Consider the following 27,558-nt stretch of genomic DNA (forward strand, 5'->3'; position numbering starts at 1 on the left):
TCCTGTGTGGCTGGCTGTCGGATGATTCCAATGGATGTCGTTTACAATGGCATATGCCAGCAGTGAATGTCGATCGATGATTGGTACATGAAAGTGAAGTGCTTCTAGATCCGTCATGACATTTGTTGCATTGCCAAGAATCGTGACGTTATCTGTTGGAAAAATTCGTCCTGTACAATACAAGATTCCATCTTTCATATCCGACATTTTCTTCACCTTGTTCGTAGGTAGAAAGGTGTTCACTTCCAATGTTGCCTTTCTGAAGAGGTAATTCCTTGCTTCATCTTAGTTATATAGATAGATCTTTATAAAGATAAGGAAGCTTTTATACTCTAGCTCTTATAATATTATGATTTCATAAAATCTAAAACATGAATAAAAGATTTCGAACTGGCAATCCAATTTGGATCAAAGAATTAAAGCATATTAAGCATCTTATATCAAATACAAATTTCTAAGAAAAACCTGTGATAGGAAAGACCAAAATGAATCTAGCGTCATCTCCATTTTCGACAGATTCGACAGATTCAACAGATTCAAATCGAAAGTGATTTTTTAAAGTGCACTGGCCAACTGGGATCGAATACTAAGAGATCCATTTATAGAATGGACAGTACTCATGCATAATAGTGAACTTTAAAAAAAAATTAAGTTTTTAGCTATTCCCAATCCTGAGATTCGAACCGGCAACGACCGCAAATTTGAAATGCCGAATTTGACCAAAAAATATTTAAAGATTTTTTAAAGATTTCGAACAGATTCAAATCGAAAGTGATTTTTTAAAGTGCACTGGCCAACAGGGATCAAATACTATGAGATCCGTTTATAGAATGAACAGTACTCATGCATAATGGTGAACTTTTAAAGAAAAAATTAAGTTTGTAGCTATTCCCAATCCTGAGATTCGAACGGCAAAAACCGCAAATTTGAAATACCAAAATTGACCAAAATTGTTTAAAGTGCACTGGTCAAAGGTTTGTAGCTATTCCCAATCCTGAGATTCTAACCGGCAAAGACCGCGAATTTGAAATGCCAAATTTGTCCAAAAAGTATTTAAAGTGCACTGGCCAACTGGGATCGAATACTATGAGGTCCGTTTATAGTATGGACAGTACTTTATTCATAATGGTAAACTTTTAAAGAAAAAATTAAATTTGTAGCTATTCCCAATCCTGAGATTCGAACCGACAAAGACCGCAAATTTATAATGCCGAAGTTGTCCAAAAAATATTTAAAATGCACTGGCCAACTGGGATCGAACACTATGAGATCCATTTATAAAATGGACAGTACTTATGCATAATGGTGAACTTTTAAAGATAAAATTAAGTTTGTAGCTATTCCCAATCCTGAGATTCGAACCGGCAAAGACCGCAAATTTGAAATGGCGAATTAGACCAAAAAATTTTTAAAGTGCACTGGCTAACTGCCATCGAATACTTTGAGATCCATTTATAGAATGGACACTACTATGCGTAATGGTGAACTTTTCAAGAAAAAATTAAGTTTGTAGCTATTCCCAATCCTGAGATTCGAACCGGCAACGACTGCAAATTTGAAATGACGAATTTGACCAAAAAATATTTAAAGTGCACTGGCCAACTGGGATCGGATACTATGAGATCCGTTTATAGAATGGACAGTACTATGCATAATGGTGAACTTTTAAAGAAAAAATTAAGTTTGTAGCTATTCCCAATCCTGAGATTCGAACAGCATAGACCGCAAATTTGAAATACCAAATTTGACCAAAAAATATTTAAAGTGCACTGGTCAACTGGGATCGAATACTATGAGATTCATTTATAGAATGGGCAGTACTCATACACACTGGTGAACCTTTAAAGAAAAAATTAGGTTTGTAGCTATTCCCAATCCTGAGATTCTAACAGGCAAAGACCGCAAATTTGAAATGCCGAATTTGTCCAAAAAATAATTAAAGTGCACTGGCCAACTGGGATCGAATACTATGAGGTCCATTTATAAAATGGACAGTACTTATGCATAATGGTGAACTTTTATAGAAAAAATTCAGTTTGTAGCTATTCCCAATCCTGAGATTCGAACAGCAAAGACCGCAAATTTGAAATGCCGAGAATGTCCAAAAAATATTTAAAATTCAATGGCCAACTGGGATCGAACACGATGAGATCCATTTACAAAATGGACAGTACTCATGCATAGTGGTGAACTTTTAAAGAAAAAAATAAGTTTGTAGTTATTCCCAATCCTGAGATTCGAATCTTCCCACGAACGAAAGTTCGGCTGAAAGGTCAATTTTAATGGAACTGAAAGTTTTCTATAAAAACAGTCAGTTTATTTTTATAATGAAGTAAAGTTGAGCCAACAATTAATATTATTTTATTTTTGACTATATATTTCGGACATAATGTCCATCTTCAGGTCTAAAAGAAATAATATATAAAAACATTAAAAACAGTTAAAATCCATATCTACACTCAAAACATTTCATACAAACTCATATCAAAACACATACAAGCTCCTCTCTACAAAATTACGTTTGAAAAATGTTAAACTATCAAAGTTTAACTATCAGAATTCCGTAGTGTATTCACTAGGGAATAAGATAATTAAACTTTGATTGTCAAGGCCCTACTTTTGTATTCATCTTTTTTATTTAAAGTTGGTTTTAATTCATTAATGAACAAAGCTTCCAATGTCATTAGATAGTCTTAAGATTTGTTAGTTTGAGCTAGTAATGTGACGTCACCCATTGTTATTGTTGTATTGCATGCTTGTAGGTGTCGGCCGACTGGACTGCTTGATCGTTGGTGTTCTTTAGTGCGCTGCAGAGTGTGTCGGTTTGTTTGCCCGACATAGCATGCTTTACAACATGGACATAGAATTTGGTAAACTACACCGCTTTTGTAACATTTCTCGATTTCGGTTTTCAACGATGGCAAAATGGTTTTGATTTTACGGAGTCTAAACACTACTTTTACAGGTGCACCTGCATTTCTCAATGAACGATAAAAGACGTCGGACTCTCTTCCCCGATATTCAATGAAGATTTTGGTATCTTCAATTATGTTATTCTCAACCTCTTCTTCGGCATTAGCGTTTTCTTGTGATGGATTACGTAACTTTTCAAGCGTTTCTCGAATTATTGGCTCATAGAACTTTGATGGGTATTGATTATTTTCAAGATTCTACGAGCTTTTACAAGACTTTCATCAAGGAGTTCTAGTGTACTACAAGATCGAAAAATTCTGTGTATCATACTCGTAACCGCTGATCGTTTTTACCTAAGGGGTGACAAAGCATGGCAATTCATCATAAGGCCAGTGTCAGTGGGCTTAGTGTACCAAGTTGAAGATATCGTCGATCCTTCGCGAATGAGGAGCATATCTAAAAACGGTATTTTGCCATCCTTCTCTCTTTCTATCGTGAACTTCAAGTTAGGAGCCTGCAACTCGTTGACTTCCTTCAATTCAGATACAATGTCATCAACATGAATGTCTCTAAGAATATCGTCCATATACCTATCATAGATATTTGCATCACCTTTTAGTCGCTCTTCGTATTGATTTAGCCAACCGTTAGCTTATAAGGGTGCCGGAGGACTTCCCATGGCTAAGCCATCTGTTTGACGATAGTAGCCATTACAAGTCAAAATCAAAACGTTTGATGTACACACCTCCAAAAGTTCAGTGAAAGTTTCTTTGCTAACAGGTGGTTTAGGGTAATCTCCTGAATAAAGGAGATTGGTGCATACCGTTATCGCTTCCTGTACATTTATTTTTATAACTCTTATCTTTGCTCCGCTCAACTAACAGGATTTTAAAACTTGATTTAAAAATATGGAAAATTTTATTATAAAAATATGCAAGCGAAAATATCAAATAAGGCCATGAAATTAATAAAAAACCGGAAATAAACAATATCTCATAGTGTTAAAATGTAGCAATCAACATAAAAAAGACCAATTTACCATTTTTATTGGGTTTATTTTACTGTCAGTTTTGATAACGATACCGTCGGTATTTTGGCTGAAAAGATCTCCGTCGGTAGCTAAAAAAAGATAACCAGAGCAAAAATAATAAACTACAACCCTAGAGGAAGTTTTTGTTATAGTACCTATTTAGTAGCATGTTTGGGTAAAAATATTCCATTGATAATTATGCTTGGGTGGGAGTGGGAGTAACAGATCAATATTTGTGACACAGGGCAACCCACCGGACAAGTTTTTTTTTAATCGACTATACCGCAAATTTTAAAAAAAGCTCAAACCGACCAACTGATGGAAAGGTATCCAGTGGTAAGACTTGAAACATTTTACTAGAGGACAGTAGAACGTGAAACAGGGCTAGATTTTGTGGTTGATTTGTTGACAAAAAGAGGTTCCAAAAACGGTTAATAATCTGAAAAAGACAGTTCTTTATAGCAAAGTTTTGGCTTTTCTAAATTTCTTGACCAAAATCTCGGTCTACTGAGTATTACAACGTATTTCCATCTACTTTGATCAAAATGAAAATCAGTATTTGACTAGCATTTAGCGTGGAATTATCATGACTTACACTGAATTGTGATGCTGTCATTTACTTGCTGATTTGGTTTCGGCGAATAGAGTTCTTCCTGAAATAGAGAAACAACATTTGAATTCACGATCACTTCGACATTCTGTAGATACTTGCTACCAAATTTACTTAGAGAAATGTTATTATCGCTTAATGAAATAAGCTTGAACAATTTGCTTTCTCGAACAATAAACGTGCGATATTCCCTAACTTTAAGGGCTCTGACCATAGTCCAAAAATTGATTTTGGTATTTGAACATAAAAGTTATATTTCAGGTTCCTTAACACTTTTAACAAAGAATTGCCTTTATAAATTGCTTTTTAATCGAATCCCTTAAGAGTAATGAAGAATTTAATTGCAAAAATGACGTTATGAACTTTAAAAAGATGTTAATAGTATGTTGCATCATCCTCTTTTACAAAAAGTGCTTAGTTTTAATGGGTAATTAACTTTTTTGTTTCAAAATTTCTTTACACTGTCCGCAAAGAATTGAACTATTTTAAATTTTGCGGAAATTTTTCTAAAAAGATGTGTCAAAAGTTATGACTGTTTTTTTAAGCAAAATCCAGATGAAAAATTGATGAAAAACCACTATTTTGAAGATTTCGAGACAAAGAAGCATTTACAAAAATTTTCCGCAAAAATTTTTATCTTTCGGTAAAAGATACATCATCTACTGCGAAAATCTTTTCAAAATGTTTTTTCTTCGCCGAAACTAAGCTCTTCAAAGTTGAAATACTCTTCCTCGCAAAAGTCTTCATTTTCTTCTTCATCAAATTTTTTCATTGCAATTTTTGAATTTTCAGATTTAGGAATAGTTTGTCTAACAGAAAATGTATAACATGCCATAGTTTTGTTGGTTACATCAGTCAGAAAACACATTTTAAACACGGCAATTATGAAAAATTCACTATGGTCAGAGCCCTTAATTAGAAAGTAATCAGATGATTTGGGGGAGGGGAGCTTCACGATTTTCAGATTAACACCTTTTCTGGGCTTGAAATTGCAAAATACTTACATTTTCGACTCGCAAGACATGAAACACCGTTGACTGAAATTTGCCATACATAAATTCTGTTGCGTCCTTGTAGGAGAGGTTGTGTTTTTTCATAACAAAGTAAGTGTACAATTCAGGCACAATCGAATTCTCGACGGTATCAAAGTAAGAACTTCTCTTAAAGGGGATAGGAAGTCTCTCCATTCCTGTCAAACTTGTGAGGTCGTCTGGATCACTTTTGATAGGGATAACCAGTTTTCGGTGAACAATATGACTCGAGTATGTAAGGATTAGATCACCTATTCCGATGATGTGAGCTTCGTGTTCAGCTAATTTCTTGAACACTTTAAACGAGGGAAGAGTTCTGAAAACTTGATATCTTTCAGATTGGCTTTTTAAGAGTTTGTTCCCTTTGATGAAATCTAAGATAGTGTCATCCTTAATGATAAAGGATAAGAAACCTCATCAGGCTGCGGCTCTTGATCTACACGGTAAAAGAGAAGTTTGTAATCATTAAATTTTCTTACAGTAGATTCCCGGTTATTCAAAGCTCCAAAGGGGATATGAATTTATTTCAAATAACTGAACATCCTTTTTGCCTACTAGATTTTCATGTTAAACCTTGTTGGTTTTACCAAGAAATTCAGACATTGCCGGTTTTAGCTGAGCATGATAAACGCATAGATTATCCTTTTTTTTTTAAGAATTTGAAATTTGAGAATGCCAATACTTGATTGTGCTTTTGTACGAAAAATTTAGTTTTCAGTTGAGAATGTCTTAGTCTAATTCAAATTCAATTCAACAAACTTTTAGACGATTATTATTAGACAATTTTTTGTGGGAATGATTTTTGCGGTCCGCTGATTGGAGATTATTTTTGAGGAACTTAGAAATGTGGATTTTAAAAATGGCAGCCTGTAAATTTTAGATCATCTAAGTAACGAAGTTTTTTAGCATTTGTAAAATTTTGTGGGAACTGAATTTTGTAGTTTGTAGCTAAATCCGAAAAAAACCCGTAAAATTTAGTTCCCGCAAACTTAGTACTCGTAAGGAAATTTAGATAAATTTTTACCTTTATCACTTGACTCAGAAGAGGAATCGGCTGAGGAACCGTCGTGCAGCTTAACACCATCTGTAAAGAAATAGAGGTTGAGTAACGAGACGATGGAGTGAAAATTTTAAATGTTTAGACTATGGTACCGTCATGAACACGTTTTCGATCGCACTACAATAAATGGTTTTTATGCCCTGAAAAAAGTTTATGTAATTTAGGTAAAAAAGAATGGTCAACGCTCAGAACAGGAAGCAATGGTGAAAAGACTGTTTAAATTTTGAAGCCGCAGGAGAGACAATTAATAAATCACAATGAATTACCTTTGGCTCTGATGGTATGTTTTCTATTCGTTCTTTTGCCTATTACAACAAAAAACACTGATGATCGGTAAGCTTTCAAGTAAGGGGGGGGGGTGCACTCGCGATTCAATAACGACCATAGGTGTGGCCCAAAAATGGGCCTTTAAAATCAGACCCTTACAGGGCAGAGAACATTTTGCAAAATTTGAGCAAATTTAAGCGCGAAAAATCAAATTTTTCCCATTCAAAATCTTTCCCATCTTCGCTGATTTCGACCCTTACAATGCACTTTGGGAAGTTTGGAAAATATATTCTTAAGTCTTTTTCACTAAAACTTTGCTGACATCAGCATAAAATATAGCATATAATACGCAACGCAACGGCCAATTTCGGCAGAATAAGGCGACCAAAAGCCTACCTTAAAGGTTAAATACACCGGAAAATGCCAACCCATATATAAGCCGTAACCCGGCGTCTCACACGCCGAGGAGTAGATAAGCTGAACGCATCATAAGCCCTTTGGATTGTAATTATTATTGACAGGTTGGTGAAGAGCACAAAATATAAAATTGGATAATAAGGTATGAAGAATAAAAGTTATTCTTACATTTCGCCGTATTATATTCAATCTGTTACGCTCATGTCACATGCCATGTTTTCTATAATGAATGAAAAGGTAAAACATAAATGGAATGAATGTACGTATTTAAAATAAGTTACAAAAAGGACACTGTTTTTATATAGAAAAATGTTTACTTACCTTTTATGTACAGCGGAAACAATACAAACATACCATATACCAATACAATACTCGGCATTCATTAAATTAGTATCTTACTGAAAATGACAAAAAGATGAATCATATTAATCTTAAATTGATAACAATTGGTATATTTTTGCAAATAATATCGAAGAACCTTTTCCTAACGATTCCAATGATTTGAATGGGACATTGAAAGATTGGCATATTAAATAAACCTTGAAATGTATCTATATACTAAAGTTTATGTTTGATTTTGGAAAGAATATCAAGGTAATAATAAAGGTTTCTATCTTGCCCTGAAAGACTATAAGTAGAATTAAGCAATATTGTTTCAAAGTTATGACTGAATGTTTTATTAATTCACTACTTGTCATCTATAACCATGTGTGAACCATGCACAGGTGACTAAATAATAATCTAAATAATAGAAAAATCAAACCCTGTGTGAACCATGCACAGGTGACTAAATAATAATCTAAATAATAGAAATATCTAACCCTGTGTGAACCATGCACAGGCAACTAAATAATATAAATATCTATACACCTCTGAGTATCATGCACAGGCAACTATAAAATGCTAACTCTTATGAATAAATAGGCTGGGCAAAGGTAGGTTAAATAAGCGATCTTCAGGGATTAATTTATGCATATGGCAATGATGTTTAATCTTTATCTGGTAAAATACCTAACTGCAAAGTCTAAACGAAATTGTCAACAGTAGAAACCTTTCCTTTTTTAAGGGAATGATCTGAATACTTCATTTTGTAAATTCTCAACGGGAACTCAAATCCTGGAAACATTTTTCTGAATGAAAGATACATTATAGGGTATAATTAAAGACTTAAACTTGCAAATTGAACCTTGCTGGAGTAACAAAAGTATATTCAAGCAACTATCTTGTCCTTCTTGCTATAATGGTTTTGTGAGAATTTTAGGCTTAGTCAGAAAGGTAAAAACTAAAATGTGCAAGACTAATACGACAAAAATCCAGCTGAATCCTGCCCACCTTTCTCCACCCAATGTTTAAAAGATTTTGTTGACCGTGGCCCGCCGTGTATGTTACGATAGCGGTGGTACGCCTTTCTTGGAAGGTCTTTTTTATTGGCAAGCCTCTCATCATCAAATAACTTTCTTTCCACTTCTAGTCTTTGCTTCTCCACTATAAATAATTCACTTTCCTCCTCCAACTCTTTCCTCAATATTTCTAATTCCTGCCTTTCCTTTTGATTCTTTAATTGTTTCCTCTCAACCTTTTCTTTCTCTTCGATCAGCCATACTTTCTCACTTCTCAGTTGTTCTTGATCTTCCTCAATTGTTGCTTTCATTTTCCTTATCCTCTTCTCTTCCTCTGTAATTTCTTCCATTAAAAAGTCATCGCTAGTCTGTGACATGATTTTTTAATTTTAATTTGTTTTTATTTTTTTGTCTGTAAAGAAAAGATATATATTAATTAATGGTACTGTAATCCCAAAAATAAAGTGTGATTTTGACATTGGGGAAAATTTTGGACAAAAATTATAGAATTAGAAAGAATGTAGTTGAAATGCCTTTTTTTGGGGTATTGAAGAGATAAATACATAAATACATCTACATAGATTTTTCCTATTAAAGTTGGACAAAATAACTTAAACTCCTTAAAGGAACAAATTTTGGCGTAAACATATTTCGGTTAAAAATGAAAAATAACTTTAGATGAAGAAAGCATTGATTATTTCAAACTTGGACAGGCAAAATACACCAAATTTTTCGAAATCTTTTCAGCTAAAATTTATTCCTTTAAGGTTCTTCTAAGCCTTGACTTTCAGCTAGCATTTTTAAGGCATATTACATATGCTTTAAAGATGTGTAACAGGGTACACCACGTGAAGGATAAGCCATAGGACTTTGTACCCCACCCTAAACACAAACGTTCAACATATCTTAACGTTTAGGGTACAAAGCTGCTTTATTATAGGCATCTTAAAAACTGATTAAACGACAAAAAAAGTAAAACAAAGTTTAATTAACCCTTTATCAAAAAAAAAAAAAAAGATAGAATAATCATCTTTGAAACAAACACTTTCAACATGTTTCAAAAATTATATAACACTACAACACTATGAAAACATTATCAACATTCATAGCGGAAACTCTTTTAAAAAATAACACTTCAAAATTAAGTATAATCATCTCTGAAACAAACACACTATCAGCATGTTACAAAGATTTGTAGCTATAACACTACAACACTATGAAAACATTATCTACATTCATAGTGGAAACTCAGAAACAATAATAAAACAATGCAAAAGGACTTAACTGCACAAAATTTATCTTACAAATTAAAAAAAGTTATCTATTCAGAGAACGTAAACTTTTATTATTATTACCTTTGATTTGTTATTTTGATGTCAATTTTGGTGTCATATGAAAGTTAATTTAGTTTACAATCATCATTATACCGGGTGCGCCACAAAAAAGTTTCTCTCTTTAAAACTAATTTTCTCGAAATCTAAAATGTTTAAAGAACCATTCCTATTCCATTGGAAAGAAGAAAGATAAACTTAAATTTTGATGGGTCATTTATTAAATTCGGTTCATTAGATTGAATGTTTTGCTCAATTGAATAAAAAAGTTACTTTCTGAAAGTGCTCAATAACGTTAAAAATCGACCTATCAAATTAGACAGAAGCAAAATTACATGTTGCATCAGTATTTTCGTTTCAGTCATTAAAAAGGATAATTAGCTGCCTAAATGACCTTTTGTTGTATAAAGAAAGGTTGAATTTCAATAAAAGAAAGAACTCCGTCGAAAAAAGCCAAAAATTCTAGTAAAATTCATAAAAATACATCAAATAATGGGTTTCGAGGTATATCCAGGCTTACATAGAGTTTATCCAGTCTGGAACCAAAAATCTGACGAAAATCTTGGTAAAAGTAAATTAAAATGATTTTGATGAATATCTTAAATCCTTTCGACCCATCATTTTCAAAATTTATGTGTTTAATTATTGTAAAATGCTGCTAATGATGTAAAACCTACTACAACTACCAATTTTAAAATAAAAATTTGATAGGTCGATTTTTAACGTTTTCGAGCTCTTTCAGAAAGAATTCAATTGAGCATAACTTTTGATCTAATGAACCGAATTTAATAAATGGCCCATCAAAATTTAAGTTTATTATTCTTCTTTCAAATGGAATAGAAATGGTTCTTTAAAAGTTTTTAGATTTCGAGAAAATCAGTTTCAAAGAGAGAAACTTTTTTGTGGCGCACCCGGTATAGGGGGGGCGTACGGGTTTGTCGGTGTGTCGGTATTGACCCTTTTTTGCGTCGGTGTTTCGGTGTTTTAAGTAAAAAGTGTCGGTATTTCGGTGTTGGACATGCCTTGCGGTGACGGTAAAATTGATTTTTTGGGTCGGTATTTCGGTGATTCGAGAAATACTGGCGGTGAATCTGCATATTTCAAAGGATCTCATAAAGTTTTTGAATCTGCATTTCAGCTATTGAATATCTTATCTATACAAGAATTGTAGCTATGACGAGTAAAATTGTAGCTATAATATAGCTATTTTTGGTAGCTACCCTGTCTCATCCTCTTTTTAAAATTGTGTGCATACTGGTGTTTCTTAACCACTTCTTTACGGGAAATGTGCACTCAACGGATTAGAATAGGTGGATTAAGAACTCATAGAAAACACTCCTCGTTAGGTTATCAAACTTTTTTACGAGTTTGCTAGCAATTAAAACTTGATAAGTTGTAAAAAAGTTGTAAAAAATCATTACTTTCAACATTTTCATTGGTCATTACGTATCACGTGGTACATTTTAAATAAGAAAATGCACTTTTTTAGCCCTTTCTATCCAATGCAGAAATTAGCCAAATAATTTGAAATTTATTTTCCTAATTCTAAATACAGTCTTCTTTCACCAGTATGCAACCCATTCGTGACCCATCGATAGTTTCTTAGTTATAGACCATACGTTAATTTTCACTTATCTGAAGATTGCCATTGACAAAAGATTAAAAATTTACATTAAAACTGGTCTAGCGTTTGTTGATGCTAAAACTTAAGTGCAGGATTTAAAATATTTGCAAAATCATCAAAATTGATCGAATCATAGGACAAATTCGTTTTCGAAACTGTATAAATTGGAAAATTGTTCTTATAAAAACAATGAAAAAACTAAACGAGGAGTGCGCAGAGTCATTTACAGATTTTTCTTGTAACAATGAGAAGACAATGGATCTCTCTTGGAAGCAACGAGAGAAGTTAATCCACCTATTCTAATCCGTTGGTGCACTTTACGAAAAAAATCATAATAGTGGGTAACAGGTAAAGAAAGCCAAGTTTGCAGAATTTCTCGAGGTCTCGAATGCAGCACTCATCAAAAATCAACAATCGTTAAATTTTTTCATTTTACGGAATAATCCATTAACCTATGATTTAGATGCGTTTTTCAGCATTTCTGGCACCTTAAATTTCAAATTTTGCCTCCTTGGGCCAAACCATGGTTGGCCCTCGAATCATATCTCATTTGCCTTTCAATATAAAATACTTCCTGTGGTCCTCCCCTTGCAGAGCTCTCTTTGCAGGCTTTCAATACCAGTTTAGTTTCAGCCTAAATCAAACGAACTATTTATCTGGATGGCGTAGTAAAATGACTAGTTTTTTGAAAAAGAGAGCGTTTTTAGCCAAATGAGATTTCCTGAAATATTTCTCTGTCGGCGCAAACCATGCTTGTGCCTTCTTTTACCCGCGTGGCTTTGTTTCATTCGGTTTGCGACCCCGGGGGGGCAGTGGGTTTAACAACTGACGGTATGTGCGGTGAAAAAAATGGCTTTTAGAATCGCACCCTTACAGTGCAGAAAAAAAAATCTTAGATTTTAGAGCAAAAAAATCAACATTTTCGAGCAAAAATTTGCAATTTTTCCCAGATTTGCTGAAATTTCCACCCTTACAGTGCATTTATCAAAAGTCCACCCTTACAGTGCATTTCTGATATTTTGAAAAACATACCCTTAACCGCCGCACATACCCGTCGGTCAATTTGCCTGACTGCCCCCCCCCCCGAGTTTGCGACCCTGTCTGGTTAAAGCGTTTTAAAGACGATGTAATGAGAAATATGCTAAGGCTTCAGGGGTTTCGACCCGTGAATGATTAGAAAACCCATTTCTTGGGATCGTGAGGGGTTTCCCGTTATAATGTCATCCCGTGAATAAATCACCAAATGGCAAATGAGAGATTACCAAAAAGATCGAAACTTGTTGATGCTTGCTGTGGTTTTTGTGGTCTTATGCTGACTAACTTTCTCCTTTTCAGGAGCTCTTTTAAAGCCACTCTATACATACACGAGGCTCTTTGCTTATTCTGCAAAAGCATAACATTATTCACGCTACTGCATTAAAAACACAGACACTTTATTTCAATTCTTATTCATCTCTTAAAAGTCAAAACATTGCAAACTTTTGGGTCGTTAAAATGTAATTTTAGAAAGAGGACATTATATTGTTTAATTGAACAATGAAAGACGTTGCGCGCGTTCTTTTGTTTTGATGATTGGTTTAAAAAAGTGCTATACAGGGTGTCCCTAATTAAAGTATCGAGTCGAAACACAACCATGAGTAGAAAGTTTTATGTGCGTGTTCACAAAATTGTATTTTAAGCTCTCCCTCTTTTTTCTTTGTCATTACAATTAATTTATACGTTGTAACTACCTGTTGTAATAAGCCTGTGTGATGGAGAACGTTCTTATATTTTAGCCATAACACACACAAACTTTTCTACTCAATCGCATGTTCAAACTCGATACTTTAATTAGGGACACCCTGTATGTATAAAATGTCAGCATTTTTTAAAACAGCAATTCAGACCTCGCGAAAAAGCGTCAATGTGGCTTTAAGCTGATTTGACCTTTCTCACACCAAAGATTTTTGCCTGCGGCGCCAAAATTTCAAAGAACCCGTTTCTTGTTTCCGTGCCCCTTATCCCTGCCTCTTTTTAGCCATTGATCTTTATTAATGGAGAAAAAACTAAGACCAGCGGCGCAAAAGCTTAAAGATTATCAGGTAATTTTTCTGAGAAAATTTTAGAAAACAAAAATGTTGTATAGAACAAATCGCCTTACAAAATCGCCGTACAAAATTTCCATTTCAAGTATCAACAGCTCATGTATTTTATTTGAAGGGCTTTATTTTTGGTGCTAAATCGGTATAGTATGGGGCGTTTTTAGACAGATTGAAAGCTGAAAGTTGAAAAATTTTCTGTCGGCGCAAACCATGGTTGCGCCTCCTTGTCCAGAAGATTTTTACATTTCAAATTACAAGGAGATAAATATCAAGTTACCATCTTCGTATAAATAAAAATTCCAAGTTTCTTAACTCAAAGATTCCGGGCGCTACTTTCAACCGTTCACTGCTCTTACAGTTTATGTCACTTAATGATGGAGGGCGCAAATAAGGACAAAAAATACCAGGGGCGCCTATTTCATAGTTTGCACCATCGAGAAAATTAAGCCAGGTCGCTACTGAACAAGAGCTCTTTTGCGGCGCCCTTTTCTAACGGTGCTTTCGGTAGATTTACTTCTAATAACGTTCAAAAAGATCTCTTTTAGCTAAACAAGAGGACAAAAATAGGAAAATTTTCTCTGTTTGCGCAAACCATGGTTGCGCCTCCTCCTCCATTACTTTATACATTCAGATATCCCTCTTGTTCCCTCGTTTTTTGCAAAGATCTTTTAAAAACTTTTTAAATGTTTTTCTTCAAAGTCAACTAAAGTAAGCACTAAAGTAAAAATAGCACTTTAAACCCTTCAAAGTGTTCCCTAAAAATTCTGGATTTGTTTATCCACTAGTCGTTGAAAACCTGAGCTTTAAAGATTTGAAACCCTTGAATCGGCGATAGTTTTCTCCAAGAAAAACTGAACTAGTGCACTACTACGCTCGTGATATTGAGCATTCGTACTAAGAATAAAAATCTTAAGCTTGCTCTAAAAGACGTCGGTGTCGGTGTTTTAGGAAAATTTTGTCGGTATTACGGTGATTTAAGAAAAATCTGTCGGTATTTCGGTGTTGGCAACCCTCGTACGCCCCCCACGGTATAGTACGATAAGCATATGGACATATCAACTTATTGTTGAAAATAGGAAAGGTAAACATTATCTTAGATTGTGTAGCCTTTAGCTAATATTTAGAAACCAAAATGATTAATAAGTAACGACTTGGATTTGTATTGTGTTTCATTCAAATGGTTTTGTCAAGCATTAAATCATAAAATGATGATTTAAATATTTAAAATGGCATTGTTGGTTGTCAATTTTACTTTATTCAGTTGTGTGAAAGCTGCAAATAATTGAAAGAGTCAAAATATTTTGTTAAAAGGAACAGAATAAAATTTGTGCAGCAATAAAGTAAGCAGCTTTGATTTAAATTCAACGAAATAGAAAGTAATCACACCTCAACAAATTAATTATTCCAAATTGACTTTAAGGAAAGGGTAAACGGTTACTTTTAACTTATCCAGATTGAATTTTATGTTTATTTTTTTATTTGAACGTATTTGAAGAGTCTGTTATATCTAGATGTAGGAAACAATTTGGACAGCCTTTAAAAATGTGAATCCATTTCATTAAAATGTACATTATATATCATAAAATGTTGGTTAGAATCCAGAAGAAAAAGTCTAGGTTAAGTTTTGATGTGATGAAATATTGATTGACCCTTTCATTAAAGCCAATTCCTCAAAAAACTATAAAATCTCTCTATAAACAACATTTTTTGTGAAAGAAGTTTGACCAACTTTTCCCTGATGATTAGTGTCTTTGATATATATCTAGACACTCTCAAAAGATCTTGCCCGGGAAAAAGCCACATAAAGTTGACCATGACTAAAGCATGGCTTTTCAAGAAGTTTACCTACTTTATCATATTTTTGGCCTTGACTTTTGTTTATGGTCACGGCATAAGAAAGTCTCAAAGGAAATTGAGTCCTCTTGAATGAAAAGGGCAAGCCAGTATCATTTGGGTCGAGAGCCACCCTAGGAATAGAGTGGCGAATTTCCTGATGTTCACCAGAAATAATCTCACATTCAATAATATTTTGGTGCAAATTTCTAACAATCATTTTGGTACCATTGCACAAACCTTCCTGCATGGAAAGGTTTCTTAAAAGCATTACTATGGCACCTACCTTTACATGCAGGCGATGTCGAGGCATGCCTGATGGAGTCAAGCTGTGTAAAAACTCTTAAGTTCTGCATTAACGACACAAAATAAATCAAGATGGTGAATCTGTTTTGATCCGAGGTAAACCACGACGAGGGACCAATGATTACCAGCCCTATGGTGGATCGACATTACCAGAAGCCTCTTTGAAAGGATATCTTCATAATTTTCTGGATTTAAATGAGTTGAAGATCTTCCAGACTCAAGAGCGGTAAAGACATGGCTGTTAAAAAGGTAAACATCATTCTTATCGCGAGAGACTGCTTGCAAGAATGTATCAATGACAATGACATTATTTTTCATAATGGGCCCAAGTTTAGGGAGTACTTTTTACCCTTTGTAAGGATTTGTTAAGGAAAACATCTTTCCATGTATGATATAATTTGCTATATCTCATGAATAAATTGACCAATAGCTTTGAAACTTTGCCAAAAGTTTCAAGATAGATTGGTGATCATCATTGGCAAAATATCTTTGCGAAAAATTATTTTGGGGGGTTTACCTGGGGGAAAATAGGGAAATTTTGGGTATTTTCACAAAATTTTGACACTTTATAAGACTGGGACCTACCAAAACAACTTTTAATGAGGCATAAACTTTGTGTTATGATAAAATTTGATGCGATACACCAGAGAAATTTCTTGTCAACTGTATTTAGTATCATTTTCGACGCTTCAGGGGGTAAAAATGCCCATTTTATTGAATTTTTACATAATTTGAGCAATTTTCACTGCTTATCTCATCTAAAATATCTTCGAAAATAGTTTTAACTTGATCATTGTGTAATATACACTAGAAAATTACAATGTTGACTTGAAACTATCACATTCAAAGTGCAACTGAACAAACCAGGGGGTAAAATTGCCAATTTTAGACGATTTTTATCGTTTTTATTGATTTTTGTACCCATTTGACCCATTGAACAGTATTAAGGTGTACAGAGTTTGATTTCTAACTAATCGAAACATGGATATTTTTGGTAGACAATGGAGGAAAGCAGTTTGTAGTTTTCATTGTCCGTCATCAGACATACACGTGGTAAATCAGGGGTAAATATGCCATTTCTAGTTCGCAGTCGCCTGAGTTTGGATGTTTTTCTTGAGAAGGTTCCTCAAAAACCTAAATTTTTAGGATGGAAACCAGCTCTAGCAAACTTTTAAATTACCATTTTATTATTTCTTACAGTATATGGCCCCCAAAACGGAGACGGCCCCCAAAACGGAGGTTTTAATTAAAATGAAGATTCTGACTTGTAGATTTATCAAAATTAAACGATTTTTGTTTATTTTGAAAGAATGATGGTTATACTTAAAAATGAGCATGTTTTTGCTGGTTTGAGACGGATTCGAAATAACATATTTGCGTCTAAAGGAAATATTTTAACACCAAAATTAGATAAAAATTGCATATAACTCACTCTATCTCCTTGGATATTGAAAATAAGTTAGGAAAACGGGGTATAGGAAACTTTCTACACCTAATGCCGTTCAGAAAATGTAAATACATCTGTGACTTTAGAGGCTGGGTAAAAGATATAGCATCTTGAAGGTCAACCAGTATTTTGGAGCCCTAGAATCAGCATTGATAAAACCGAAAATTCTAAATATGAGAAAAAGCAAAAAATCTTGGAATTCTATTCCTATCACCTTGAGTTTATAGTTTATAACAAAGAATTAACATTATATATAAAAATTTTCGCCGAATCAGCAAAAACGGCAAATTCTGTCATTTTTTTGCAAAATATAGGAGAAAAATATCTTTAAAGCTTAATATTTTCAGTTTCAGTTAAGCTTTTTTTCTAAAATTTTCACAGCTTATTCCATACATGAATTGAACTATTTTCAAAAGAGATTTGTTTTCAAAAACTTGATTAAGACGTTGTTAAATCAAAATTGTCATTTTGAAAATTTCTAAATTTTCAGTTTGGACTTTGCAATATCGAAAATCCTGAAATATTTCATAAAAAACATAAATTTTACATCCATCGGGTCGTACATTTAAGGGAAAACACAAATCTGTTCATAGTTTTTCCCCCTATTACCACTGGTCTTAACTAGTCATAGCTTTCACTAAATGCCCCCACAGAAAGGTCATCTCATGCACTTATAAAGCTTTTAATGCTTTAAAATTAAAGCATAAAAAATAATCAGGAATAATTGATTGATTTAATTATTGATTGATTGGTTGAAAAAAAAATCATATTCCATTAACAAAATACTTGAAGAATTCATGCAGCTTGACAATTTAATGAAATTCAAGGAAAATATTGAAAAGCTTCTCAAAAACATATTTCGAAAATCATAGTATCATTATCTTACTGACATTCACATCTCCTTGTTTGTTTGTCTTTTCTTACAACAATGTATGTCATGATCATTCACTAAATAGACCTTTTCCGATAATGCTGCAGACATCTTAGATTGTAGGCAAAATATATAGCGCTGAATAATTCAACAAGGTAACCAATCAGAAATAGCTTGTTTATTTTTCATTGGCTGGTATATATTTCAACAATTCTCTATTGCTACTTTGCCTAGTAAACAATAGCCCCCTTAAAGGAAGAAATTTTGGCCATCTTTAATTTGGCGGGAATTTAATTTGGCGGATGGCGGAAAAAAGAAATTTTCCGCCATCCGCCAAATTAAATTCCCTCTGAAAAAACTTTTTTGGCCATCCGCCAAATTAAATTCCCGCCAAAATTTCTTCCTTTAAGGTATAAAATTTATCAAAAATTTCTGCGCCATCTGAAATAGACCAATCCTAGTTAAGGCCCAGGCTCCACTTGGGTACGCTGTGATTGCAGTCAAAAGAAAAATAAAGGAATGTCATTGTGGTCCATTTAGACGTACAGTCGAAAAGTTGAAATGTGCCTAATTTTTTTTCAAGTGCATAGTACTTTTTCATGATGCAATCTTTTCTACAAGCTGAAAGGATTGAAGATATGATTGCAGCGCAGACAATGAAGAGACAGGCCTTCAGGAAACTAGAATTTTTGAGTTTTTAGCTATATACTCTCACTTTATGGTGTTCCTGTATGACTGTCTGTGTGCCTAGTCTAACCACCGTTAAATGCCTTAACTTGGAAAGCTAGAATTGGAGCTATTTCACCAAACCCCTAGAGCATATGTTATTTAGGCTATGGGGCCATCCATATAGTATGTACGCAGTGAAGGGGGAGAGGGGGTTTAGCAAAAGCGTACATCTATTGTATAAATGACATCATTTCTATTGTTCTCTGCGTACATGGTACATGGGGGGAGGGGGTATCAAATTTTTGGAGAATCTTTGCGTACGTACTATATGGACAGCCCCTATCACAACTGCATGAAAAAGTGGAACGTGCGCATGCAAAGTTAAACGAATGTAAACAAACTTTTTTCAGGTTTTTAAAATAGATTTACCACACTGAACAAACAGTGAAAACACTCTAAGTGAGGTAAATCTATTTTGAAGACCAAAAAAAAAACATCGATTGACATTCAACACATTCAACCACTTTTGGATTCAACTTTACTTATGTGTACATTCAACTTTTTTGTACTTTGCCGGTATCTTGTTTTACCAAGTTAAGAAGGACTTTCTCGAGTTACGACCATATGATAGTCTTTAAAGCTCAAGAAGCTCTATAAATAATAAAGCTAGTTATTAGTATAATAACAGACAAAGATAAATTACAGTTTGAACAAAAATATCAAATGTACATTTGAAAACTTGAGCAAACTTCTTTAAAGATTCCAGAAAAAGAATTGAAATCATTGCTGAAATGAACTTCTAACTAAATTACAATATTTAGTATTCAGTTTGAAAGACAAGAAACAAAATTTAACATACAAAACACTTTTTCCAGTCAATGAATCAGCTCATCATCATAACCAGTCTGCCATTTTGTTTGTTTTGATTTGAACAAGTAATATTGTAATTCGTGTTATGGTGTAATCACTATACTTTTTCTATAATTTGCATTTATAACACTCGCTTGAGCTTTTCAATCCTAAATCAAAACTAATAAAATGTAATACGCAATAATGGTAATAGCATATAACGTAATATGAAAATATGTATAACATTTACCGCTGTATAATTTACCGCCATATTTTTGCGGAACACTTATTTGGCCGGAAAGCCGATTACGACGCAAAAACAAAAACAATTCGCAAAAAATCGAGATTCCAGTCCAATATATTGCGTGAAGCTATGAATGCCTCCTCAGTCGCTGCGCTCCTTGCGGGGGCAATAATTTGATTTTAGCTACACCTCCGTTTTGGGGGCCCAAACCTGCATTTTGACAACCAGGGGTATACTGTAAAAATTTTATCAAATAAATTTATGCCCAAAACCCTCTAAATCATATTTCAAAAATATGGTCAAAATTTTGTATTCATATCTTAAAGATATCTCGAGAAATCGCTAAAATTACAAACCTCCGTTTTGGGGGCCATTAGAAAAAAGCTACCTATCTTTAAGCGATTGAAAAATATTGTTGAAATTGAAAATTTTAAAAAAGAACTTCCAGGAAATAAAGTAGAGATGTTAAAGGTTTTCATGCAGCAAAAACTTTTGTAAAATCTCTTTTCCTCTAGATTCGAGAGAAATTTCAAATTTGATCGCCGTTTTGGGGGCCACATACTGTAGTCCTTTTGATGACAGCTGCACAACATTTCGATAGTTACATTGATTTAGCGTAATTTTATCAGCTTTTACTTTCCGAAACGCTCACTACTGCCAGTTTTTAACTAGAACTTTCTTATTTTGAGGCAAGCTACTGTTAAAAGGGAAGTAAAATGGCCAAAAAAAAAGAAGTTAACTCAAAGCCATGACCTTATAGAGGACATCAAGCTCTACTTTCATCGAAGATGATTTGGCTTTCTTCGTCAGGCAGGCTGTATCCCCTTAACCTGCAAAATATCAGTTTTATTTCTACGCCTTCTAGCAATTATTTATCAAGTACCAGACTCCAGATAATAATTGTACTTAAAACACTGCTAGTAGGGACCTTGTCGGGAGGTCCTGAGAAGCAACACAAGAATTTCAGAGCAAAAGCTATCAAAGTTACATTAAGTTTAACTTTTTAATTAATGTAACTTTGCAGTCATAACTTCAGTTAAAAGCATCGAAATGTTGTGTAGTTGTCTTTTAAAAAAGGACTAAGAAATGATTGAATGGTAATTTAAAGTTTGTTAGAGCTGGTTTTTGAGGAAACTTCTAAAAAGAGACACATCCAAACTAAGGAAACTGCGAAGTAGAAATTGGCAGATACAGGTAGCAAATCAGGGGGTAAATATGCCAATGCTAGATAATGAAAACCACATATTGCTTTCCTCTATTGCCTATCAGAAAGTTTCAATGTTTCCAGTAGTTAGAAATCAAACTTTGTACACCTTAATACTGTTCTATGGGTCACATGGGAATAAAAACGATAAAAATCGTCTAAAATTGGCAGTTTTATCTCCTGGTTTGTCCAGTTGCACTCTGAATGTGATAGTTTCAAGTCAGCATTGTAATTTTCTAGTGTATATTACGCAATGATCAAGTCAAAACTATTTTTGAAGATATTTTAGGCGAGATAGGCAGTGAAAATTGCTCAAATTATGTAAAAATTCAATAAAATGGGCATTTTTACCCCCCATTTTTTCCTGGATTCTTCTTTTCTCAATCTTTGTTTTTGGACAACCAATTTGCAGTATTTGTTATGCTTTTTTAAGAGCGGAAATAGATATTCCTTGTATTTATTTGCAAATCTCCGATTAGTATTATTTTCATTACGTACGATAGCAAGTTTGGTCCAATCTTGCGAAAGGTTCTCACAAAATGTTGTGTTTTTGAACCGATATTTAAAGATTCCATTTCGGGGGATTCGAGATGATGTCAAGAGGTTCGCAGTTATTGAATTCAGCTCTTGTAAGAAGAAGTCTTCTTCACGTTAATTATCAGATACTGATAAACTGCTCATTGATGCATTAGCTCGTAGGTCACAACCAACTTCAGGCGTTGTCAGCTCAACTTCAGGTTTTGTCAGCTCAACTTCAGGTTTTGTCAGCTCAACTTCAGACGTTGTCAGCTCAACTTCAGGTTTTGTTAGTCCGTGAAATGTGTTATCAACAAAACTTTGATTTACTTTGGAATTAGAGATTCTATCAATTGCAAATCTTGTCAGATCGACAGCTGTTTTCGAAAATATGCTTGCAGCTAAACTTTCAATTCTTTCTAATGTTACGGTATCGTGATTCTTATCCAAATTTTTAGATGGTTTGGTGATCATTGGACTGTTGTTATGATTGTGATTTGGTTTGTATGATTCATTAGTATCCATCTCGTCGTTGATATTCCATAAATCCACTTCATCATTGATGTTTTGTACCTCATTATCAGATGCCAATACAGCATCGTAGTTATTATCCATCTTTTTGCACGAGTTGTCGATTCTTGGAATGTTGCTGTTTGAGATATTCGTTAAAGCCACATCGTCGCTGATATTTGTTGAATTAATTTCATTGTTGATGTTTTTTACCTCATATTCAGATTTTCTCATGGGTGAACAAGATTTTTCAACTCCCTCCTCTTCGCGATAGACATTTTCCCAGTCGTCAGTTGATTTCCCAATGTCGTCTACGACCTCAGTAAATGAAATTGGTTTTTTTAAGACGAGACCTTCTCCACTGCTTTATAGTATTCCCTAAAAAGGTGCTTCACCTTTGCTTCCGGAGGTGGTTTACGGAGATTGAAATATTTCAGGGCTATTTCTCTCCATAATCTTTTATTGAAGTTCTTCTTTGTGCAGTTCTTTAAGGGGACAAGCTCTGACAAGCGATCAAAGTCTTCCATGATTAGTCAAATGCTTTTCTCATTATTTACTTTATTTCGCTGTATTGAGTGAATTAAAGTAACTTTAAGACGTTTTAAACTTTAGAACCTCCTTAATTAAAATTTAGTTAGTAAAATCTTTTGTTATCTACCACCTAACATCGTACGAAATTGATTTTCAATTTACGTGCAATCACTTTGCCATTCGAATAAAATCTCAATTCTGCAAAATTTGTTAAAATTGAGGTGATAAAGATAGTCCAGTCTCACCATCTAAGTGCGTGATAAATCAAAATATAACCGATATGAATTCAAAAACGAACTAGAACAAAGAGACTCAATTAATAATAAAATTAATTGGGCGAAAGCTAACCACACCGTTTTCAGAGGTTCTCGAAACCAACCAAGGAACTTGAATAAATCATTCCTTGAACCAACTGAAAGACTTTTGGAAACAAATCCTAAAATATTATACCACAAAAGACACTGAAATTACAGTAAAATCATTCAAAATCAATAATAAACTCACACCTGACACAAAAATAATAGCTAATACAATTTGTTCATTTTGTGCAAAAGTATGGTCAAGCATCACGACCACTCCAATTATCGATTTTACTTGGAAAACTTTTAACTATTTCAAATACTCTAATTCGGTGTTCACCCCCAGCCCAGTCTACACACCGCGTACACTCAAAACACTTCTTGCAACAAAATCAACGAAACTTCCTACCTAATTCCGCCAAAATCATTAAAGATATTGGTCATGAAATTACAGCATCACTAATAAAAAGGAGTATTCCCTACAGCTGAGAAAGACAACAAAGATCAATCCAGTTTATAAAAGTGGTGCCATGCTGATATCTATTTTAATGGAACAATTATCTCAACGATAATCAATTTGCTTTCCGCCGTAAACGCTCTAACAGGAATGCTGACATAAATTTAATGATTACATCCGAAAAAACATAACAAACTAAAGGTTACTGGTGCCCGATTTATGGACCTCCGAAAGGCATTTGATAAAGGAAACAATGACTGTATATTCAGTAGACTTCCGTAAAATGGCATCACCGGTGAGGAAATCAACTGATGTAGCAGCTACCTTTTCCACCGATCGATCGATCCATACATTATTCCATGATGTCATTCTTCCATGATGTCATTGTTCCATGGTGTCATTTTTCCATGATGTCATTTTTCCATGGTTTCATTGTTCCATGACGCGTCAGTCAGTGAAATATTCCATAATTTGAAAATGAATATCGATTTGCCACAGTTATATCCCTAGTAAAAACCAATATAAAAGATATTACGTATGTATGAAAAAGCTGTAATGTTTTCATGATAAGATCATCACATTCTTAAAATCTTTTTAGAACATGGTGTAAAAGTCTAAGTCTCCATGCTAATTATAACTAAAAGACTTGATAACACCAACTTTTGTCATATGTCTAAATAATCCAAAAATCGACATGGAACTTATTCTTTTGACAATAATCTTTTATATCTTTTGCAGAGTTTGTCATAGCTTGGATATCCAAGCTTCAAATTTCAGAGAAAAAAAATTTTACGTCAATACAAAGTTCTGAAATTAGAGCGTGGTCTCCCTAGGGAATGAAACTGCAAACCCATGTTCCAAAAACTTTCGCAGCCAACCCAGATCAGCCCAGAAATTAATAAAAAGCAAGCTACAAGATTCAAAACCATTTAAAAAATTACACCAAAGTCAATTAGACATCTATGGAAAAATGAACTCCTCTCTATTTCTTCTTTTCTATGTTTTCACATAACAGGAAGTTGTAGAGCGTGTCATGTAGATCACGTCTAACAGTTTTAGCGAAGTAAGAACAAGCAAGAGAACTGCAATCTGATTTTAAATACAAAGACCAGGCGGTAATACACCAAAACATAAGATATCAAAAACTTGAACTGTGAATTACTTTACCGCCTGGATAATAATTTTAACCCGTGAAATATCATGTTTCTCAATTGTTATATAATTTAATGTTCTTTACTCTTTGATTTATTCTAGTTAAACAGAATATTTGAAGTGCTAGAAATGGTCACCTGGTTTTTTGACGATTTAAACTTAGAAAAATACCTTTCGATTTGTCGAATACAAGGATGGTGTAATTGAGTCAAGCACACTTTCTCCAGCCATCGAAAAAGATTCTAATCTAAACTAGGAATAACAGTGGCTATAATTAATCAGCAGTTGTTTTCGACTTGAGCATGAAATTATATTTAACTTGAACTTTCCTTTGAAATGGAACAATCATTTATCATTGATTATTTGAAATTGTTGAGAGCTCAGAATCCTGTCAATCTGTCGAATTGACTAATAATCAGAGTGAGGTTAAGACAATGGAAGACAAACCTTTTGTATGCATTAGCCACAATAAAGTTAAATTGGCCCAAAGGATATTTCAAATTTAGTCATGGGTTGATTTTGGCTGTACCACTCATGAATAGAAGCAGCTGTTGCAAGGATCCATGTGTACGTATGTAATGACGCGAGCAGTTTTCCTGGTAAATAATTGCAGTTGATATCAAGCAAATTTCATTATTTGACAAAATTTTACAGCACAGTAGGGAGTTGCCTTGGTTTATTGTTGTTAACTCGAAGGTTTCTAAGTACCAAAAAAATGTAAATGAGATTTTAATTCATAGTAGATGCATGATGATCAAATGAAAAATGATCAAATGATAAAATAACTAAGTAGATACCTGCTCAGCTGCACGTGGTTTCCAAATGTCACGTACAGCCAAAATCTCTCAATTATTTTATGATCATAATGTATGCTTCAACAGAAATTTGCTTTTTCGTTACACTATTGAATTGTCTTGGGAGGGATCTGTCAATTTCATAGGGAGGTGAAATGTCAAACAAATGATTCTAATGGGCCTTCATATCGATTCTAATGAGAGTTCATATCGATTTTCCCCACACTTAGCCTGGATATCCAGGCTGTAAACTATTTCACAGCCTAGTTTTTGATATTTTATGTTCTGGTTTACAGCCTGGTCTCCCTAGAGTGATTTGCATTCTCCATATGAGGATGCAGTCCGCTTGCTTGCGCTCACTTCGCTAAAGCCGTAAGGAAAAATTTACACGGTGTGGAGCAATTCTGAAGCAAAAATAGGATAGTTCTCCACTTGCTAGTGAAGATAGAGCTTCCTGTTACATGAAAACGTGAAAAAGATAAAAACAGAGGCAAGTTCATTTTCCAAGAAAACATGGTATGATGGTTGGTCATGATAATGCATCCGAACTTGTTGATGGACTCTGGTGTAATCTTTGGATGTTTTAAATGGTTTAAGATCTTGTAGGCTGCTCTTATTAAGTTCTGTTTTGCTGCCCTGGGTTGGCTGGAAAAGTTTTGGAAACATGGGTTTGCACTTTCATTATCTAGGGAGACCAAGCTCTATAATTTTAGAAATTTGTATGTTGAGGTAAATTTTGTTTTTTCTAAAATTTTGAGCATGGATATCCAGGCTACCCCACACTCAGCGTTATTCAGACACAATTAAAAAACCCATTAACCCCCTACCCTTTGTGTCATATTATGAAATACCAAAATTACATGGAAAGCTTTTCTCCATTCTCACTTCAGGTGTTTCACTGCCAGAAAAGTTGATTTCCTCGTCTCCTTTGTACGTTTTACTTAATTATTCAAGTACTCTTAGGTTCCAAATAAACGGGGGGGTCGAATAAACGGGGGGGGTTGGAAAATTTTCTAGATTTCAATAAATGGGGGGGGGGACCTAATTGCCGGTGGGGTTGGAAATTGTACTTCTGAAACCCAAAAATAAGGTAAAAATAGGCTAAAATCAGGCTATTCAGAGCAAAATAAGTGGTCTTCTCTTTGACAGCTGAAAATATTCTTAGAGATTAATAAACGGGAGGGTCCTAATAAGGTCCGGGGGGGGTTGGAAAATTTTCGAAAAATTAACAAGCGGGGGGCCCGTTTATTTGGAACCTAAGAGTATATGAAGTGTTGGTTTCTGTAGATGACTTTATACAGATTGGTTCCCAGACATACATAAGATATGACATGGGAAAAAACAGTTTGAAATATTTTTAACATAATGAGCATTTGATAGGAAGGTTATTTCACTATACCAGTTTATTCCGGATGCCTTGAAAAAGAGATTCCCAAATTTGAAGTGACAATGTTTTGTTGATACTTGAAAAAACAACAAGTATGAAAATCTATAGTTTTTGCTGGACAATTGAACATCTCTTGGGTGGGCCTTGAAAATCAATATTTCTTAGTAGATTTTCTTGCCTAGTCTGATCCAACCCACCCGACCAATAATTGCTTGGGAAAATGTGATGGTCTATATAATAACTAATTACTCCAGCAAAAAAATCTTCAATTATAAGGTCATCTTATTGATTTGTGATTCGTCTCAAACAACACAGCAGTTACTTAGGGACGAGATAATTTATCCCATTTGTATTGGTTTAGGGAAAGTCAGTCAGGAATTTCCATCAACTGCAGTATACTGCAATTGCGGTAGTTTTCATTTGTGGCTAGCCTACAAAGGGTTGTAACGAATACATATAGTGCTGGTCGATAGAGATAAGCAAACATCAACTGTAAAAATTGCATGAGATGACTAGTTTTTTTCAAAAGCAGCTGATCTACAGAAAAAAATATTTTGTCTGTACAAGAAAAAAAGATATGACCAATTATGTACAAAAATTGCCAGTTTTCTCCTTGAATCTTGAATTCTGTTTCCTGAAGTTACTGCAGTTGAGGGATTTCCTTGACTGAAAGTAATTTATATGGAGTAATTTGTTATCATTATAGCGTGAAATGACACTAGGCATGGGAAAAATTGATATGTGAGTGGCCCTTTGAGGCATCTATTGCCCTCCTACTATCCTAG

At 34.1% G+C, this 27,558-nt stretch overlaps 1 protein-coding gene and 1 long non-coding RNA gene across 2 annotated transcripts; both read right to left on the minus strand.

Annotated features, from left to right (window-relative positions):
* Positions 1-3,968: 3,968 nt before the first annotated feature.
* On the minus strand, positions 3,969-6,004 carry LOC136812385 (uncharacterized). The gene is made up of 3 exons (XR_010847343.1): positions 5,558-6,004; positions 4,539-4,596; positions 3,969-4,032 (listed from the first exon to the last, which is right to left on the minus strand). It is a non-coding gene; the product is annotated as an uncharacterized lncRNA (long non-coding RNA).
* A 2,621-nt stretch (positions 6,005-8,625) lies between these two features.
* Positions 8,626-9,045, minus strand: LOC136812349 (golgin subfamily A member 6-like protein 2). The gene has a single exon (XM_067068845.1). It carries the CDS (start codon positions 9,043-9,045, stop codon positions 8,626-8,628), a length of 420 nt encoding a protein of 139 aa, XP_066924946.1.
* Positions 9,046-27,558: the final 18,513 nt, after the last annotated feature.

The sequence above is a fragment of the Clytia hemisphaerica genome, unplaced genomic scaffold (genome assembly GCF_902728285.1).
Source record: "Clytia hemisphaerica strain Z4C2 unplaced genomic scaffold, Clytia hemisphaerica genome assembly, whole genome shotgun sequence".
Taxonomy (NCBI): domain Eukaryota; kingdom Metazoa; phylum Cnidaria; class Hydrozoa; order Leptothecata; family Clytiidae; genus Clytia; species Clytia hemisphaerica.

Bases quoted from the DNA above. Each gene is read 5' to 3' on its own strand.
- LOC136812349 (XM_067068845.1), bottom strand. From the start codon at position 9,045: ATGTCACAGACTAGCGATGACTTTTTAATGGAAGAAATTACAGAGGAA.